General features: G+C 35.5%; 1 protein-coding gene across 18 annotated transcripts in view; it reads left to right on the forward strand.

Annotated features, from left to right (window-relative positions):
• The window catches only part of DMD (dystrophin), a 2111713-nt gene that overhangs the window by 889871 nt on the left and 1202238 nt on the right, over nucleotides 1-19604 (forward strand). For all 18 annotated transcript variants that reach the window (XM_053892047.1, XM_053892050.1, XM_053892044.1 and 15 more), the window contains 4 exons: nucleotides 3134-3244; nucleotides 3636-3809; nucleotides 7437-7592; nucleotides 12463-12633. In XM_053892047.1, the coding sequence (XP_053748022.1) occupies nucleotides 3134-3244; nucleotides 3636-3809; nucleotides 7437-7592; nucleotides 12463-12633 (612 nt within the window). The remainder of the gene's footprint in view (nucleotides 1-3133; nucleotides 3245-3635; nucleotides 3810-7436; nucleotides 7593-12462; nucleotides 12634-19604) is intronic.

The following is a 19604-nucleotide window of genomic DNA, read 5'->3' on the forward strand; positions in this document are numbered from 1 at the left end:
CAGTATTTTGCATTGATTATTGATCTTTGCTCTCTAATCCCTCTTGCTTCCCACACGGTTTTCCAATCACTTATCATCTTATTTAAATAAGTCAGAGAAAAACAAATACATGATTTCACTCATATGTGGAATTTAAGAAACACAACAGATGAACATAGGAGAAGGGAAAGAAATAAAGAGAAAAACATAAATGGAGGCAAACCATAAGAGACTCTTAAATACAGAGAACAAACTGAGGGTTGCTGGGGGGTAGTGTGTGGGGGATGGTTAAATGGGTGGTGGGCATTAAGAAGGGCACTTGTTGGGATGGGCTCTGGGTGTCATATGTAAGTGATGAATCACTGGTTTCTACTCCTGAAACCATTATTATACGACACGTTAACTAACTTGGATTTAAATAATAGTAATAATAATAATAATAATAATAATAATTAGTTACAATACAAGACAACTGTCTCAACCCTTGGCTCCTTTCACATAGCTTTAATATGTGTTCGAGTGTCATTCACCACATTACATTATGTGGAGAGATAAAATTCCTCAAAAATAATTTAAACTATTTTTAGATGAGGGTTTCCTGGTCTTTAATCAGGCTTCAGCCTTTGACAACCTAATTTCTGCTCTGACCACTGAATGTTCTAGCTGCAGTGCTCACTGACCAGCTAGTGTATGCTTGTTAGTACCTCTCTCATTTGACATGTCTCAAAATTGACATTGTTGATTTCTCCCTCATTCCTAAAACTCTCACATCACTTGATGGAAGTGGTACCCTTTCTCTTTCCTGATCGTTCCTCTTCTTCTCTTGTAATCTTCCTTCTCTCCTGTGGTTCTTCCCTTTTTCTCCACACCCCTTAAATTCCTATTTCCATGGTTCTCTCCTGGCCCTACCTCTATGTCCCTCTAAGTTGGAGTGCACTAAAATAAATACAGACAATACAGGGGTACACTGCTCTTTTGAAAAAAAAAAAAAACTAACATGTGGCTATATGTGTGTGTGTGTGTGTGTGTGTGTGTGTATATAAAATGATTTATAAAATCTAAATTTACTTCAAAATACTATTGAATTTATAATAGCATTCTCTTATTTTGGGTTTCCTTAGTTATGAGACTAACTGTAAGTAAACCTATTATTATCTGTGATTCTGATCACTGTAAAATTTTAAACTTTCTCTTCATATTGAAAACCTGGAGTTTTTCATTTAGGACATGAGGTTATATATTACCTCATTCCCACCTGCTTTGCATTTATATTTCTGCCACTGTGCATTCATTCTCTGTCTATTATTTTATTTTCCCAACCTCTTCATGCCATTTGCTGCCTCATCTGAGTAACTTGTTTTCCTTCAGTTGGGAATGCTTTTGTTCTTAAAACGTCTGACTCCTTGCTTATCCAATATACTATTTACAACATTTAGGTAAAAGTAGCAAAACTGAGTTAACTGAAGCAAAAACAAAAATGAGGGAAAGAAGTCTGTCATAGGTTTACAGGGATGTCTCATGGCAGTGAAGTAAAAGAATAAAATTTGTCTCAGGAAGGGACTAGATCCTGTGTTTTGGTTACTTGCAGGAGCTATTTATCATTATGTACTTATATGGATGCCTAACCCCAAATTTTGTGGTTTCTAGAGAATAGTACATGCTGCTTTGTCTTATATAAAGAAGTAATTCAACCAATGAAGCTATTTTGTGTGTGTGTGTATATATATATATATACACATACAGACACATTTATATTTATATAAACATATATAAACATATATATACATATATATAGTAAAAAAAAGTATTTGCATGAATCTTTGCTCTTAATTATTTGATGCCAGAATTCTAATCATGTAAGTAATCCATAATTACTTTGTCTCTATAATGGTTAGAATCAATATGCTAAGAAATAATATTAAGGTATATATGTACATTTATAGCCTTATATCCTAAGTAACTCCTTTACCCCTTAACCCATTTTCTTAGGATAATTCTCACTACTCATGGCTGGGTTGTAGTTCTCTGTGGTAACTAACTTCTAATCAAACTGTTGTTACTTTCTAGTAATATGTACTAGAATTGACTCCAATTGGTATAATTAGGTGAGACTAATATGCATTATGCAAATTGTTTTCATGAAAATTTTATGGGCACTGTGGTATAAGTTAATCAGTTTCTTTTCTAACTTACTTGTGATAATCTGACAGCAACCAAAATTTAAATTTGAATAATTTGACCACTTCCTGATGTTTGCTCTTTCTGGCGGAGAGAAATGAATTAACTTATTGTTTTGAGCCTCTGCACACTACAGAATTGGTCCCACTCCTGTGGCAGGCTCAAAAGTGTACAAGTCAAATACAGACATACGTGTGAATAGAACTCACTCAAAAATGTCTATTTAATATAGAAAATACAGGAATTTTTATACTTACTTAAATTTTACAAATGAGTCTTTTTAAGAAGCTTTTAAGTATTTATCAGACAGAAAGCAAGGCCAATTAAAGGATTTAACTTCACTTTCCTAAATCCATAATTTCCCTGAAATTTAACTGAAATGTGGCACAGCATGACTGAATAAAGATCACTATTAAGGAATATTGTCCACATGCAAATCTTTCATTATATCTTATCCCTGTTACAGCTTATATACATACATACATATACATACACATGCATGCACACACACACGTATATATATACATATATATGTATATTCATACATATATACACATACACACATACATATGAATATATATGTGTGTGTGTGTGTGTGTGTGTGTGTGTGTGTGTGTGTGTGCGTGCATAATATTTTGTCTTTGGTCAGATTTGAGTGTAAATTCCAAGATAAATGAATATCAGTTTTAAATATTAGATGGAAACTGTTATTTCCTACTGAAAATATATGAAATAGCTATTCATTATTGCTGATTCCAAAGGATAATTTCTTTTCCTAATAACCCAAATAGGAGAAAAATAAGTCATTTCATTTTTGATAATGTTTGGTAGGTAAAAAAAAAAATAGTTTTTTTTTATAGGAGGCTACATTGTAATAGTGGTTTAAGAGAGTTTCAGAATTTCATCTTCTTCGAAAGTGTTATTCTTTGCAATAACCTGCAAAGCATGCTGACTAATAATGCTTTCCTCCCAACAGAAAATCCAATCAGATTTGACAAGTCATGAGATCAGCTTAGAAGAAATGAAGAAACATTACCAGGGAAAGGAGACTGCCCAAAGGGTGCTGTCCCAAATCGATGTGGCCCAGGTACATATTATTGCATAAACTAAGGAAATGGTTTTAGTTGGGTATTAAAACATACTCTGTATTAGACAGTTTGATTATTAGCAAAATTAGGATTGAGGGCATTATTTGAAAACTATAATATGATATGTAAATAATACAGATTTGGGGGGGTTTCCATTTTAAAGATAAAATTAATAAATTACATTTTATTTAGTACCACATTAAGAACAACTACTGAATTCAAATATATGTATTGTTTCTGCTGGAAAGGTAGAAAAGAATTGCTTTAGTTTTTTTTTTTTTTAACTCTTTTTTATCTTTAGGGGTAAAGAAAAATCTATTAACAAAAGTATGGCTGCCTGTTGTTTGGAATGTGAAACTATAGGGATGCTTTCTTACATTGTCTTTCCAGAAAAAGTTGCAAGATGTTTCCTTGAAGTTTCGATTATTCCAGAAGCCAGCCAATTTTGAGCAGCGTCTACAGGAAAGTAAGATGATTCTAGATGAAGTGAAGATGCATTTGCCTGCGTTGGAAACGAAGAGCGTGGAACAGGAAGTAGTACAGTCACAGTTAAATCATTGTGTGGTAGGTATTTCTGGTGACTTTCCTTATTAAGAAGTATGTGAGGACCCTCCTTTATAACAGAAGATTGTTTCCAGATAATTATGATAATTATACAATGTTATTTTAAGATTAACAACAAACATTAGCACATGTGTATTGAGAGACGAGAACACTTACTGAAATAGTACCCTTTTAATACCTCCTCTGTAGGTGTCTTTTTGGAATCCAGAATTCTCTAAGGCCTGTGTAGAATATAAGAGGAAATACCCTTTATTTAATTTTTTAAGTTTATTTATTTATTTTGAGAGAGAGAGAGAGAGAGAGCAGGGGAGAGGCAGAGAGGGAAAGAGAGAGAGAATCCTAAGCAGGCTCCACATTGACAGTGCAGAGCCCGATTTGGGGCTTGAACCCACAAACCATGAGATCATGACCTAACCTGAAACCAGGAGTCGGTTGCTTAACCAGCTGAGCCAGCGAGGTGTCCCATTTAATTTTTGTAGTACTTTGGATATATATTTTAAATGTAAATTCTGAAAAGAATTTTAGATGTCTGGAAACAGCAACAACAGCAACAACTACAATAATGAAACCGTTCCAGAAATGAATACCAAGTAAGCTAAGTGATCTATACAAGTTGTCCCTGATTCTCAAGGCCACTGATTAATGAGATAATTTAATTTTTTTTAACGTTTATTTATTTTTGAGACAGGGAGAGACAGAGCATGAACAGGGGAGGGTCAGAGAGAGGGAGACACAGAATCTGAAGCAGGCTCTAGGCTCTGAGCTGTCAGCACAGAGCCCGTTGCGGGGCTAGAACTCAGGGACTGCGAGATCATGACCTGAGCCAAAGTCGGCCGCTTAACCGACTGAGCCACCCAGGCACCCCTAATGAGATAATTTAAAGACAACACAGCTGGTGAAGGGCAAGAGGGAAGATTCCAATCTAGGCACTCTTACTCCAAATCCTAGTATCTTTCCATTAAATATCAGTGCTGGATATATACTGAAGTCCCACCACACCTCAAAGACAGAGTCAAGAGGCATGGAAGGCACATGATTAGCCTGTAGCATAAATCTTCAGAGGATTTGGGGATTTTGAGCTGTGTCCCTTATTGCAATTATTGGAAATTCGCCATGTCTGATGACTTCTCTGAAAACTTAAGGCTGAATTACAAAGGCATCTCCTAGAGCAATACAACTATTATTATAACTCTATGTGTACTTTGGGCAATGGGGTAGAAGTTCACATAAAACAAAAGCACTGAATGTTATTAACATTGAAGATGAAAACAAGGTTATCTCGTTAGTACTCTGTGTTTTTAGTATTGTTTCTGCGTTTACTCCCTAACATAAACTTAAAAGAAACATTTTAGATGCATTTCAGTCATATTATTTTGAGTGGGAAAGTATCTTTTAACAAAAATTTTATAATCTGTGTATTTCTTTGTGAAAAATTCTGAAATATTTTGTATGCAGTGACATTTCTTCATAATAAAGGCTGCATTTTAGTGGCATCATGATTATAAATGTTCCTGCCCCCCAAAATAACATTTGAATATAACAGTATGTAATTATTAGCTGGTGTTAGATGAGCAAACGTTAGGGATTTCTAGGATGATACCACCTATTAAATTTTGCATAAATTATTGAAAGCAGAATGACTCAACTATACTATCATCATGGTTAAATATATCCCCAAAGGGAGAGTTGTTGCCTTCCATGATTAGGTCTCTAATAGTACTTTGTAAAACTTGTCTGCTGGTAAGTATGAGGTGGAAACAATGTTCCCTGCACCCAGCTGTGACTGCCCTGAGGGTACCTGAAACAGCTTCAAGTACTTGTTCAATTTGTTTCTAGTTCTGGTTTAAAGTCAGGAGCAATTCAAGTAGTCCTTCCATAAGGATACCTTTTTTTTTTTTTTTTCTTAACTTTTATATTTTAAAAAAGTACTTAAGATGCCTCATTGCAGGGGCGCCTGGGTGGCTCAGTCGGTTAAGCATCTGACTTCGGCTCAGGTCATGATCTCACACTCCGTGAGTTTGAGCCCCGTGTCAGGCTCTGTGCAGACGGCCCAGAGGCCTGGAGCCTGCTTCAGATTCTGTGTCTCCCTCTCTCTCTGTCCCTCCCCTGCTCATGCTCTCTTTCTGTCTCAAAAATAAATAAAAACATTAAAAAAATATGCCTCATTGCCTTTGCCTTCAAGAAATTTTTGTTGAGTTAACAAAAAAGTCTTCCCAGCATGAGCACAAAGAAATATAAGGGATGTTTCCCTCCCTTGGTGATAAATATTTTTTCTGCATACTGAATGATATGATTTTAACGGCTAGCAGTACTTTGAACTTTCAACATAAATTTAAATCACTGAGGGTTTTTTTTATGTTCAAAGAGTAAATCATTTGCATATATCTCTGATTTCAAAATTCACAGAATTGATTCCCTCTGTACAGTTAATGGTTGAATGTTTCTACATACCGAGATTTTATCATTTCTAGGTTAGAAATAAAATGAAGTAAAAAAATCATCTGGAAAGCTCAGACAGAACCCAAAATTGTTAGTAAATGAATATTAACACAAAACAACCATCAAAGAAGGGATTAAGATGGAAATAGATTATGTATTAGCTTTAATTAATATTTGCCTAACCTTTACAAAATGTATTGTTTTGGGCATTGATTTTAAACTGAAAAGAGAAAATAAACCAAGTTGTAATTCCCATGAAAAAGGGGCTACCTACTAGTAACTTTGTTTCTTAGTAACAATAAAACATGTAGTTGTTCACACTTACCACTGAACATGTGAAAGCAACAATGTATCATGTAAACTATTATACATGCATGTCTTCACATATACACCTGTACCTATGTGTATGCTTTCATGCCTCCATACATACACATATCTTTCCAGGAAAATAGCTGTCAGGTGAAGTTGTGATGCTTGTTTCGTAAGTCTGAAAGCAGTATACTTTCCGGAAGTAATACATTTGTTCTTTATGGTTGTGATGTCCCTGTGAGTTTTTAAATTATATTTTTGTATCTGTTTGTATTCAATTGATCAGCCCCATTTAGAAAAGACATTTACATAATGTAATTGGCATATTTAAAATTGCCTGCCTGCCTTCCTTATATATGATTTAACTAATAGATGTTGAAATTGTGATCTGGAAATTTAGGTGTTTCATGCCCACTGAAATGTGTGAGAACAACAGTGAATGTGTCTCTAGTGACTCAAATACTGTCTGGTGTATTGGGCTCTCAATAAATACCTGGTGAAAGAGTCAAGGAATTTCTCCCAACTCCCAGCTACTATTTTATAATTAAAACATTTAAAATAGAAATCATTTAACTTTTATAAATAATCTTGATCAACTTGGTTTGTAAAAGTAAATGTATACATGAGGTACACTTACTTTAGTAAGAATAACTACAGAATCTGCATGTCTGCATGTCTATATATAATTGCAAATAGAAATATTAAATCAACAGAAAATGCCGAGGCTACATATTGATCACAGCTGCAAAATGCTACTACATTAAAACTGTAAACATGGAATGAAAATGAAAGTGACCTCTACCTCTATTTCTTTTTTATTAATCATGACAGTATAAGTTGGACACTATTGCTTATTATTTTGTTTTATGTTTAACTTAGAACTTGTATAAAAGTCTGAGTGAAGTGAAGTCTGAAGTGGAAATGGTGATAAAAACTGGACGTCAGATTGTACAGAAGAAACAGACAGAAAACCCTAAAGAACTTGATGAAAGAGTCACGGCTTTGAAATTACATTATAATGAGCTGGGAGCAAAGGTGAGTGCGCCTTGGAACCAGAAACACTGGCTATTTACCACTTTCCTTGTAAATTGCAAAACAAAAGGTAGTGATGATGCACAATTAATGTCTTAGAAAGTTAATCATTTTCTCTCAATAGATAGGTACATACACACATTTATGCATACAGATAGAGATAGATATAGTCCCATGTGTAGTTCTTGTTAAGAAACAATAATTAATCCATAAGGATCTTGTTTCCAGTCTGCATCAAAAAATATGTACAGCTCAAAGAGATTTTTATTGGCCCATCGTATGGTTTTAAAAAGGTTTCTTTCCTCTAAACTCGCCTTCTTTTCATTGTATAAATTTGCTTGAGATGACTTAAAGGCTGGAGCCTTTTATAAACTAATGCACTTACGTGTATTTCGATACAATGGAGTTGACACATTCCACATAGACCGCATTAGGTGTAATAGAGCTGTCACATTCCATAGAAATTATTTCCCTGTGTGGCAAGTCTTGCATGATCCACCACATTTGGCTAATAAGGTAGCATGGATATCCAGTGAAGTCCTATTGCTCTCTGATTATTTGTGTATTTTTGTCCTGATAGTGTTCAGTGCCCAGTTCCATGTCCCCGTTAATTAAAGATGTTTATATTTCTCTATCCGCTTTCCCAAACAGTGGAATGACGAGGATCGTTACCCCACTTTCCTCAAATCAAACATTCTCTATCTATGCTCTATAGATTTAGAAGTTTTATGGCTGAAAATAATGATAGTAATCATAAAAAATAGTCATAATGGCATGACTTGTCACCTTCAAGGACCGACCCTAGCCTTTTCCGTGCTGACACCGTAACACAATAATCATTTCTGTCTTTAAAAAAGTTGTGATATCTGAATATATTATATGGTATCTTAGATAATAAGAATATTTTATTAACATCATGTTCGTTTGCTTAAACTTATGCAAATAAAGTTGTCCATTTTTGGCATTTAGGGCTATTTATGAATAAGTACAAATTTAAGTACTTTAGGTGAGGACCTTTAAATTAGGAGCATTTGCGGACAGTTTCATTTTCCTGACACTTCGTGTGATAAAACAAATAGACTAAAATAAGGGCCAAAGCAGAAAAAAATAAAAATGCATACATTTTAATTTCCTTCTGAATATAAGAGATTTACTGGGATCGATGGGGAGAACAGAGTACATTTTTACGCCCCACGTTCTCCACTTTATTAAATATAACAACATCAGTGAGACACCTGTTACTTCATTTTAGGCACAAATATAAATGTGTGTCCACATTTGTGAAGTATCCCTACAGACGCAAATTTCTACTATTTCACCCTGTAAGTAGATGGAAGGTTATGTTTTAAAAGTACTAATTGCAAATTACTTTTGACCAAGAGAAGGTAAATTTTAGATTAAAATGGAACTCTGGAAATAACTGAAGAACTATTCACATTAGTTGGCAATCTTTGTTTTTAGATTCTAAAAACTTGCTAATTTATATGTCACATGTTTGAAAGGCAGCTCACTGTCATGCTATGGCAAAATGTTTTCCTTCTCAATTGATCAAAAAGTAGGGAACACTGATACATAAGAAATAAATAGGAAAACATGGTGATAAACTTGAAATAAAATACACTTCAAGTGCTTGTGTAAGCAAGGTAAGCAAGGTAAAGCAAGGTAAGCAAGCTTGTGTAATCCACCAAGGTACCTCTGGATTAAGGCTCCAAGCTCGGAGCTGTCAGCACAGAGCCCAACACAGGGCTTGAACTCACAAAATGAGCCATTAGATCATGACCCAAGCCAAAGTCGGATGCTTAACTGACTAAGCCACTCAGGCGCCTCTATCCTTCTGGACAAGTTTATCATTGTGTTAAAGATAACCACAGAGGGGAAGGTAGTATCTGTAGTTAGCATCTCATCTAGGGTTTATAGATTTTTACAGATGCCAATTGTTCCGTATTTAGCATCAATAGAATCATCTCTAATATTAATCATAAAGCTACAAGTTGTTAATTTCTGGAAAGCTGTTCTCTTTACTCAAGAGTCTCTAATTTGACCTATGTGACTTTGCACTAAAGTAATCTATTAATAGATTTTTGTATTAAAAAGTAGATCTTGTGAAAAGGTCATTTCTTTGTGCTTTCAAATATGAATGTTGTCTGGGCCTTTTAGTTCTTTCGTTCTTTCTCTCCTTTCCTTTCCTTTCCTTTCCTTTCCTTTCCTTTCCTTTCCTTTCCTTTCCTTTCCTTTCCTTTTTGTTGCTTTTGCCTTGAAGAATTTCCCAAAATCTTTGCCTTTGCAAGAGTAAATTTTACATAAAATAGTCCCTGAATGTAAAACAATAAAAATGAAGTTTGAAGACTATTAGTGACCCAAGTTACTTATTATTAAGTGAATGAGTCTCATGAAGATGTAAAGTACTATTTAACCTCGAAAATATATATTTGAAAGTTTATGTTTATTTTAACCATTTGGCACTTAGTGATATCATTAAAGCAAAATGAAATGCTAAGAAATCATACTTTAATAGCATGATAGAATACAGTAAAAAGGCAGGGCAAAAATTTATTTTTGAAATAAAATTTAGAAGCAGTAACGATAAAAAGAATATATATAAATATTGTTACAAAAATGTGGTAAGTCATGTATTCCTTCTCCAAGAAAAAAAGTCTTAAATTGTTGAATTACCTTCAACAACAGTGGTTCTATTTGATAAAATCAAACAAAACAAAGCCTATTTTAATAGATTATTATTTTTGTGTAAAAAAACCTTCTATTTTAATCATCTTCAGAATTTATATAGTTGTACTTGCCTGACTTCAATGTACGCTCCTTTTTTGTTAGCTCAGGCTGCCATAACAAAATACCATAGATCAGGTGGCTTGGACACTTATTTGTTCACAATTGTGGAGGCTGGGGAGTCCAAGATCAAGGTGCCAGCTTAGGAAGACACTCTTCCTGGTTTGCATAAGCCACATCCTTATTGTGACCTCTCAAGGCGGAGAAGTGAGGAGAGGGAGTAGAAGGATGGGAGAATAGGGAGTGGGAGGAAAGAGAGATCTTTCTTCCTCTTCTAGTAAGACCACAGTCATATCAGATTAGGGTCTTACCATTATGATCTCTTTTAACCTTTATTACTTCTTAAAGATCCTATATCCAAACGCAGTCACAGTGGGGTTTTGGGCTGCAGTGTCTTAATTCAGAGTGGAGAGGATGCAATTCAGTCCATAGCACTTTTCTTCCAGAATATATTTTTATCTGTTTATTATCATCAACTTAGCTTCATTGTTCAGTGAATAGAAATTGAGGACTTGCTTGTGTAGCTTCTCTGTGCTTTGATTTTTATGGAAATATACTTAAATAGCAATAGGCCAATCAACCTCAAATACTCATGCTCACGTCGTCAGTGCTCCTGTCAGCCTCACTTACATTTATCCAGGGAACGACTGCTGAGGCATTCTACTGCAGGTGGCACTCTTTTAAATGTATCCCTTTTCCACACACGTACGCACAAAAGTGTAAAACTCAATTTTCCTTAAGATGGCAGTGTCTCCTGTTTTATTAAAACCTATTTAGCTGGATATAAACAAAATAGAATAAATAAAAATCAATAATGCATTAGCTCTGGGAAGATAGAATTTCTTTGAAATATCGAATCTAGGATTCCTTTTCTACCACTAGTGCATAGAAAAAAAAAAAAACAACTATGCACAGAAACACACACACACACAGTGCAAGGGGCAGATGCTTTTACTTCCCTGAAGGGGGAAATCTGTAAAAGAAAAAAAAAATTGAATTTGCAGCCTCAGCAACTAAACATTTTTTTTTTTTAATGTGCATACACCTCTGCTAAAGAAACTAAAACATTTTGTTGAGTGTTTGGAATCCATATCAAAGTTTCAGTGTGTTTATTTTGATTGTAGCATTTTGGATTCTTTAAAGGTATCGTCACTTTGGCATTTTTCATGCTTACGGCCGGATTATTATGTATTCATATGTGTTGATGTGTGCATATGTGTGTGTGTTTGTGTATAGATAGATGGATTGATCAACAGATCAAGAAGAGATTCTGGGCTTTTTGGTCAACCCACCAACCCTAAACACTTACAGATTGTAGGCATATCTGGAGAGGTTGTGGAATGGTACGCATTTGTTCATTCTCCGTGTGAGAATGTGGAAGAATTTGATTTTGGGGGGCGGGGTTTAGTCCTAAACATTGAAAACTGGGACACAAAATCAGGTTATTATTTTCTTTGTTAGTAGGGATAAAAATTTTGTTTCGGAATTAAATCGTTTACCCCCCTTGGATGGCAAAAAATATTTAAGGGGGAAGTGACTTACTCTTTGTGTTGTTTTTCTGGAAAAGTAAGGCACTTTATAGATACGATGACAATACAATTGACCATTTTAAGCATTATAGAAATAATTTTACTGCCTGAGAGAAGCCATATTGTTTCTTTCTCCATTTTGATTCCTTACTAGCAAACCTCATTTGTCTACAGAGGATTGTAAACTTTGCCATCCATTTGGTAGGTGATTGAAGATTTCTTAAAAGCAGTGTGTTATATCTTTAGTTTGACTTACATCATTCAATATATTTAAAAAATTTGACCATAAATTATTTTTATTTATATTGAAGAAAATGATTATAGATTTTTTTTTCCTACCTGATATAGGACAGAGTCTTTTGGAGAAAGGATCTCATCTTCCCCAGACTGTGTCTATTCACCATTAATAGAATATCTGGTTTTTCTAAAATATTATTTTTGAAAAGTAAGAAAAAGGGTATTTTTAAATGACAAAACTATTAAAGTTCCTATTACATGAGTATAACTAAACCTAAATTGAAAAAGTAAACCAAGTTACATTTTATTATCATTCTTGTCAGGTGACGGAAAGAAAGCAACAGTTGGAAAAATGCTTGAAATTGTCCCGTAAGATGCGAAAGGAAATGAATGCCCTGACAGAATGGCTGGCAGCTACAGATATGGAATTGACGAAGAGATCAGCAGTTGAAGGAATGCCTAGTAATTTGGATTCTGAAGTTGCCTGGGGAAAGGTAAAGCCTGTATCACTGAAGGTTATTTTTAACACACAAAGAAACACACAGCAATGTGAATTTGCAAGACACTATTAATGTGCAACAGTAGTTGAATTACAAATATTATCTTGCTTCACTTGTCCTTTCCTTAAAATTTCATCAGTAGTTTAACTCTGTATTTCTGAATCATGATAAAACCGGTGGGCAGCTGTAGCCAGAATCTCCCCAGAGCTTGTTTAGAATTAGGTAGGTTATGAATCAGTCCTTAAAAATACATGCATCATTTGTCAGAAAGTGAATCCAGAGCGGAGATTCTCTGTTCCCTAGCTTGCCCAAGATTGCTTAGAGGGACTCCACAACCATGATGAGAGCAAGGAGGCACAGGCTGCGGACAGTTGGGCTGGACAGGTCTTGAAAGATCAGCAGACTGCTGATGTCGCAATTAAAAACAAAGTCTCGAGGGGTCTGTGCAGCTGCTATGATTTCCATCACCAGAGGGCACAGGGTTTCCTTTAATCTTCAGCTGGTACATACTTGCTGTTTCTCTTGACAGCTAGTCAGACATTACTGCCCCCTAAAATTTAAGGTCAAGGTACTCATAGCTTCATTTTTGTTTCAGTTGATTCATTAGCGGATTACTTGAAAAGCTGTTGATATAAAGGAAACAGTCAATATCAATAATGTGTTTTCATCTTAAACTTTGCTGAGCCATTAGGCATTTAGAAAAAAAAATCACAGCACACTCTACCCCCTTGATTTTTTTTAAATTAACAAACACTTGCTGTATCAGTGAGATGTTCAAGAAATCTGTGCTTTATTTTTGATTCAGCAGGCTATTTGGATTATCCAAACTTGGGAAATTGTAATTGCATTAAGTAAAAACTTACAATCCTACAATAAGACCAAAACTGAAGACTGATTTTCTTTTATGTAAATTCAGGGGACAAGTATCGATAAAATGTTGTTACATAAATAGTTTTCAAGTAAAGAGTAGGGAATGATTTCTTTTTCTTCCCACTCAGAATCGATTTATTGGTGGAGATATTGAGTTGCATTTATTAGGTCAGGATCATATATGTTGTGAGATGATTACAGTAGCAAGTTCACAGGGGACAAGGAAAAAAATTACAGTGGCCTTATTTTTTTCCCTTATTACCCACACAAGTATTATATTTTTGTGTGATACTTTAGTTCGAGCCAATGGCAATCATATACTTAGATGCAGGCTGGGTGGCTCTAAGAAATAAGTGAAAAATGGCATGGCTCCCAAAAGTTAGAGGTTTGTTTCTGTCTCATGTAAGGTAGATAGTTCTGGATAGGGGAAGTAGTTTTGTCCCAGGAAATTCTCCTAAGGTAGGTGGCTTCCATTTCATTGTTCTGCAGTCTTCTGGGTATTTGTATTCTCATGGTATAACTCGCTCACCACCACACTTCGCTCCCAGCCCATAAAAGGAAGGGAAAAAAGGAAGTGGAGGGAAGCCAGCTCCCTCTTAAAGCTCTGTTATAAAAGCCCCATGCATCATTTTGCCCATATTTTTATTTGCCAGATGTTAGTCACCTGATCATATTTAGCTTCCAGGGAGGATGACAAAAGATAGTTCCTAACTGGGTGGCCATTGTGTCCTGCTTGAATGATGAGTAGAGTTTGTTTGTGAAAAAAGAGAATACGTTCTGGGGGACACATAGCAGTTTGGGCCCCAGCAGTATCAGCCCTGCACTTTTTATCATAAGATACAGGCGGCGGGAGACCTGCATCATCTGTTTCTCTTTATAAAAACCCATGCCCTGTCGATGGCACTTTCTACCATAAGTACTCATACACAAACAAAACAAGGCCCAGAAAATGCTTATGATCTACTAGAGTATGAAATACAGTAAAACATGCAAGGGCAAAGTGGTAGCGTATGTAGAGGATTCCTGAAAATAATCCAGGCTTTATTCTCACTTACCCTCCCCTTACAATTCTGGACAATATCTTCAAGTGTTCATATCCCCATTGTAATGGGTATATTAGTTTGCTAAGTCTCCTGTAAGAAAGTACCACAAATGGGTGGCTTAAACAGCAGAAATTTATTTTGTCACTGTTTTGGAGGCTGGAAGTCTGAGGTCAAGGTGGTGGCAGGGTTTTGGTTCGTTTGGAGGCCTCTCTCCTTGGCTCATAAATAGCTATCTTCTCATGTCTTCGTATGATCTTCCCTTTGTACATCCCTGGGTCCAAATATCTCTTCTTCTAAGGACACCGGCCATATTGGATTAAGACCCACCCTAGTGACATTATTTTACTTAAATGCCTCTCTAACCTTTCTGTCTCCCAATTTGGTCACATTCGAAAGTCTTGGGGTTAGGGCTTCATCATATGAATGTCCAGAGGACACATTTCAGCTCCTAACAATGGGGTAGCTTTATCAATATAATTTGGAATGCTACTATAATTGTACACAAAGGAATAGAGTTAGAAATGAAGGGGATTTAAAAAATTCTGACTGCAATTTACAAGTGACTGAGATGAAACTATGGAAGTGTGCCACACAAGAACTCTGAATTCCACGGTCTCTGTAAGGTCACTGAGTACATCACCTAAGGAGATGTTTGCATTAGCTTCACCATAAAATCAGTAAAAAAAAAAAACAACATACTATTATATAATTAGCTTGGCAAAAGTTTCTAGATTATCCTTGTCATATTAGAAGGCTTGAAGGGTCTGGAGATGTGTCAAGTTATTGAGTCCACCTGGAAATTACTTTCCATGAAACCAAGGAGTAATACTAACTTGAGATCCAATAGGAAAAAAGTATAGCAAACTGGCATTTCTTTTCTTTTGTGGTAATTTATCACTCTCTCTGGATATTTTGAAACACTAAGCTGCTAATGATATGCTCTAAGACCCCTTAGTGGTCAAATGAAAGTATGCACATTTGGATCCAGATTACATACTTTGTTTAATAAACTCATCTGGAAGGTGCCTACAGCTTTTGCAAAAGTCACAACCATATAATAAAAGCATGTGACCTACACATCTAAAGCAGCCACACTGATGATAATTTTTTAAAATGAAAACAATCTCATACACAAAACCCCGTGATTCCCTAGTACATTCTTATTTCCCATGCTTTCTTGGTAGGTGGAGAACTTGACTCAAACTGCTAGTCTTGTCTGCAATTTCAAAGGGTAAATGTCAGATTTTTTTTGAAAAGAAATTGAGTATTCATTTAAATGCAATACATTGAATGTATTTGCCAATCATTCCAAGTATTTTTGACTTGGAGAAAATTTTAATATGTAGAGTCAATTCATTTTTAAACTGTTTCATTTATTTCTACTGAATTTCTTTCAGTTCTGTTGATCTAAGAACATTATATTTATTTATATATATAAATATTCGAATGCCTATATAAAAACATTCTTATGTATCAAATTTAGTTACTAGTGAAGCATTTATTTGACCTTCAGTTTATTCAAACAGAACATACTTTCAAATATATTGCCTACTATTAAATCTTTTGAGTGTTACTTCTACTCTATTCTAATTATACTTATTTATTATATATCTCGTTCCGGAAAAAAAAAATATTTAGAATGGCTCAAAGAGATACACATGATTCACCTGGTCAAGCACAAATAAATTAGAAAACTAAAGAAAGGGAAAATTAGAGAAGAAAATGATGGAAACGTTGCACAGAAATATGCCCACAATATTCCATGGATAGTGTAATAGGCAGAGGAGGGTAAAGCCTCAAAATTTGGCACCAAGCTTCCCACTGGGCAAAATAAGAAGTAAACAGACTTTTTTTTATTTATTGTGCTAAGAACACTTAACATGCGATCTAGCCACTTAACATTTTTTAAGTGTACGATACTTACGGAAGGAAACTTATTTATGAGTTTCAAAAGTGTTCAAATTATTAAAACTATCATTAAAATATTTTTAATTTACTAGTGAGAGCTTTTTTCCTAAAATTTAGCCACAGAAGAAAAATTAGAGTCATGTATGAGATAGCACCTTTATTAATATTCTTGTAAAAAAACCTAATAAAAAGGTTTGTGTAGCCATTTTTCTATCAGCGTGCTTCAATGCAGAAACAATGCCATGAGCCTGATTCCGGACTTTCCGTGTCTTCTTCCTGAACAAGTATCCGGAGTTTGGCACTGCAAGATCATTTTGATAGGCCGATGATGTTGTTAAAGTGAACAATCGAAAATAGATTCTCTCATTTTAGTTTCACTCCTGCTCACAATCCTTTTGTCACATGTTCAAAGCCATAGATGTTAGAACACGTAGGTCTTCCTAAAGATAGTGCTATATGACACATTTGCAGGTCTTTAAAAGTAGCACGTACTTGGGAAAAGACTATAAACCTGAGAATATCTGAGGTATCCCAGATCAGATTTTCCAGTCTCGAGGAGAGAAAGAATGAGGAAAACTGTGCTGTCAACTCTCACCATATGACTACACTTCCAGATTGCAGGTAGAGGGGAGAAGATGAATACAGTGAAAACGTATTCCAAAGTTATAAAAGGTAAAAGAAAACAGTTTAAATTCAAATAACAGGAAGCAGACATTTTAAAATAATAACAGAAATGAGATAAAAGTTTAATAATGGGAATTGAAAAGTTACACTGTTAATGCTAATTTGAACTTTCCAAAGCTCAGTCGCCCTTTCCCTGTATTTTTAAATTCAAACTGTCTACCTCTATTAGAGTGGTGATAAAGAGAGAGAAATTAATATTAATATTTTGAAAGGGGGGATCATTCCTAGCCGCATGGTCTGGAGAACAGAGATGCCTTAGGGGAACTGTAACAGTAACGTTGGTGACCATCTCATGATCAGACCTATTCTCCGTTCATACTTTTTTTTTTTTTTGGTGTTTATTTATTTTTGAGAAAGAGAGAAGAGAGACAGAAACACACCACGAGCAGGGGAGGACAGAGAAGGAGACACAGACTCCGAAGCAGGCTCCATGCTCTGAGCTGTCAGCCCGGAGCCCAACGTGGGGGTTGAACTCACGAGCCATGAGATCGTGACGTGAGCCAAAGTCGGGTGCTTAATGGACCGAGCCACCCAGGCAGCCTGCCCCTTCCTACCTTTCTAATCTCTGTTGAGAGAGAGTGCCAGGTTGAGATCACAAACACTGATGTCTATAGAGTAGAAACGGAAAGAGTGGAAGGAAATGGTAAGGCAAACTAGAAGTGATTACCAGCAGCTGGGGAGTCTGCTAGCACGACACAGGATTCCTGAGCTGCCGTGACAGTTTCTACTTCCTTGGACTGCTACGTGGACATTAACAATTTCACTTGCTGAGAGAACAGGTGGAAATGTGCATTTTGTTCACTGGTGTTTCCCATTCACGTAACATGATATATGACACATAGGGTATGCTCGGTAAATATCTGTTCAATAAAATCAATGGCAATTGAAGAGATGAAAATTAAAACATAATGACAAAGCACTGTGAGAGAAGAGAAAAATGCTGATGTGCTTTTAACATTGTGATAACTTTTAGAACAAATGGAAATATGAGCATAATCTGATCAAATGCTCCCACTTTATAGATGAGAAGATAGAAGTACTGGCAGTACAGTGTTGTCTCCGATTTCAGTAGGTTTTTTCCACACTACTTACTTTTTAAATTATTTTTTAACATTTACTTATTTTTGAGAGACAGAAAGAGACAGAGCACAAGAGCGGGGAGGGCAGAGAGAGAGGGAGACACAGAATCCGAAGCAGGCTCCAGGCTCTGAGCATGTCCACACTGGGCCCGACTCGGGGCTCGAACTCACGAACCGTGAGATCATGACCTCAGCCAAAGTCAGTCGCTTAACTGACTGAGCCACCCAGGTGCCCCCACTGTAATTATTGTTAGAAGTCATATTTTCTAGTAATTTTAAGGTAACCTAACCAAAGTGACCCAAAAAGGTATTTATCGTTCACACTGATATTTTGAGGGTCGTTGGGGGGTGGGTGATGGGTATTGAGGAGGGGACCTGTTGGGATGAGCACTGGGTGTTGTATGGAAACCAATTGACATACATTGACACACACAAAGGCTAAGTGCGGATTTGAAATATCATTTGTTAATGTCTTAAAATCAGTTTGATTAGTTAGATATAAGTAAATCAATTCTCAATATCCCATATGGCTACAATTATTTAGCAAGTGAATTGAGCACAAAAATATAACTGTAGAAAGCAGATAGTTATGTGATTAAATAGAAGTTTATATCTCAGATGATATCATTATGTTTGGAAAATATAAGCTTCAGCAAAATTTAATCTATATGATTTTCTGATTTAACCAGTAGCAGATTTCATGCATTCCAAATTTAGTTTCAGTAGTCAAAAATTCAAAGCCACTTAAATAATTCAGCTACATTAGAGCCCTTTTAATAGTCACAGTATTGTGTAAAAATTACAATGATCAAATATAATTCCGTGGAAAAATAATTTTGGTTCTATAATACTTTAGATCTATCCGCTTTGGGGATCGTACATATCTACCATTTTTCATCAGTTGACCGTTAGGTTTTACTAAAAGTAAAGTAGTGTTGGGATACCCAGAGTTGACTGAAAGAATCACACATATACACAAATGTTGAATTCAATTCAGGATGTTAAATAATGCAAAATAATTGATGCCTAAATAGCCACTCATGTAACAAATCATTGTGATTTTCACGTTGATTTCAGGGACAGATTTTTATATTCAGCATTCGGAAGAAAGTGATAAGTTGACTCGGTTATCTTTCTGCTGTCCTTTCAGTCCTACAATTTTAATGACAATCACCCAGTAAAATCTTGTGACAAACTGTATCATTTTGTTTTCCCCTTGCTTCTCAGCATTGGCTACACACTGAAATCACCTGGGAAAATTTAAAAGACGATCAGTGCCTGGAGCCCACCCCTAGAGATTATGATGTAATTGACCTGAATGTGGCCAGTGTGCCTAGTAATTCAACAAAGTTTGCGAACCGCTAGATAATGCAATATAAGT

Source organism: Panthera pardus, unplaced genomic scaffold, assembly GCF_024362965.1.
Source record: "Panthera pardus isolate Hobbes unplaced genomic scaffold, ASM2436296v1 HiC_scaffold_27, whole genome shotgun sequence".
Lineage (NCBI taxonomy): Eukaryota > Metazoa > Chordata > Mammalia > Carnivora > Felidae > Panthera > Panthera pardus.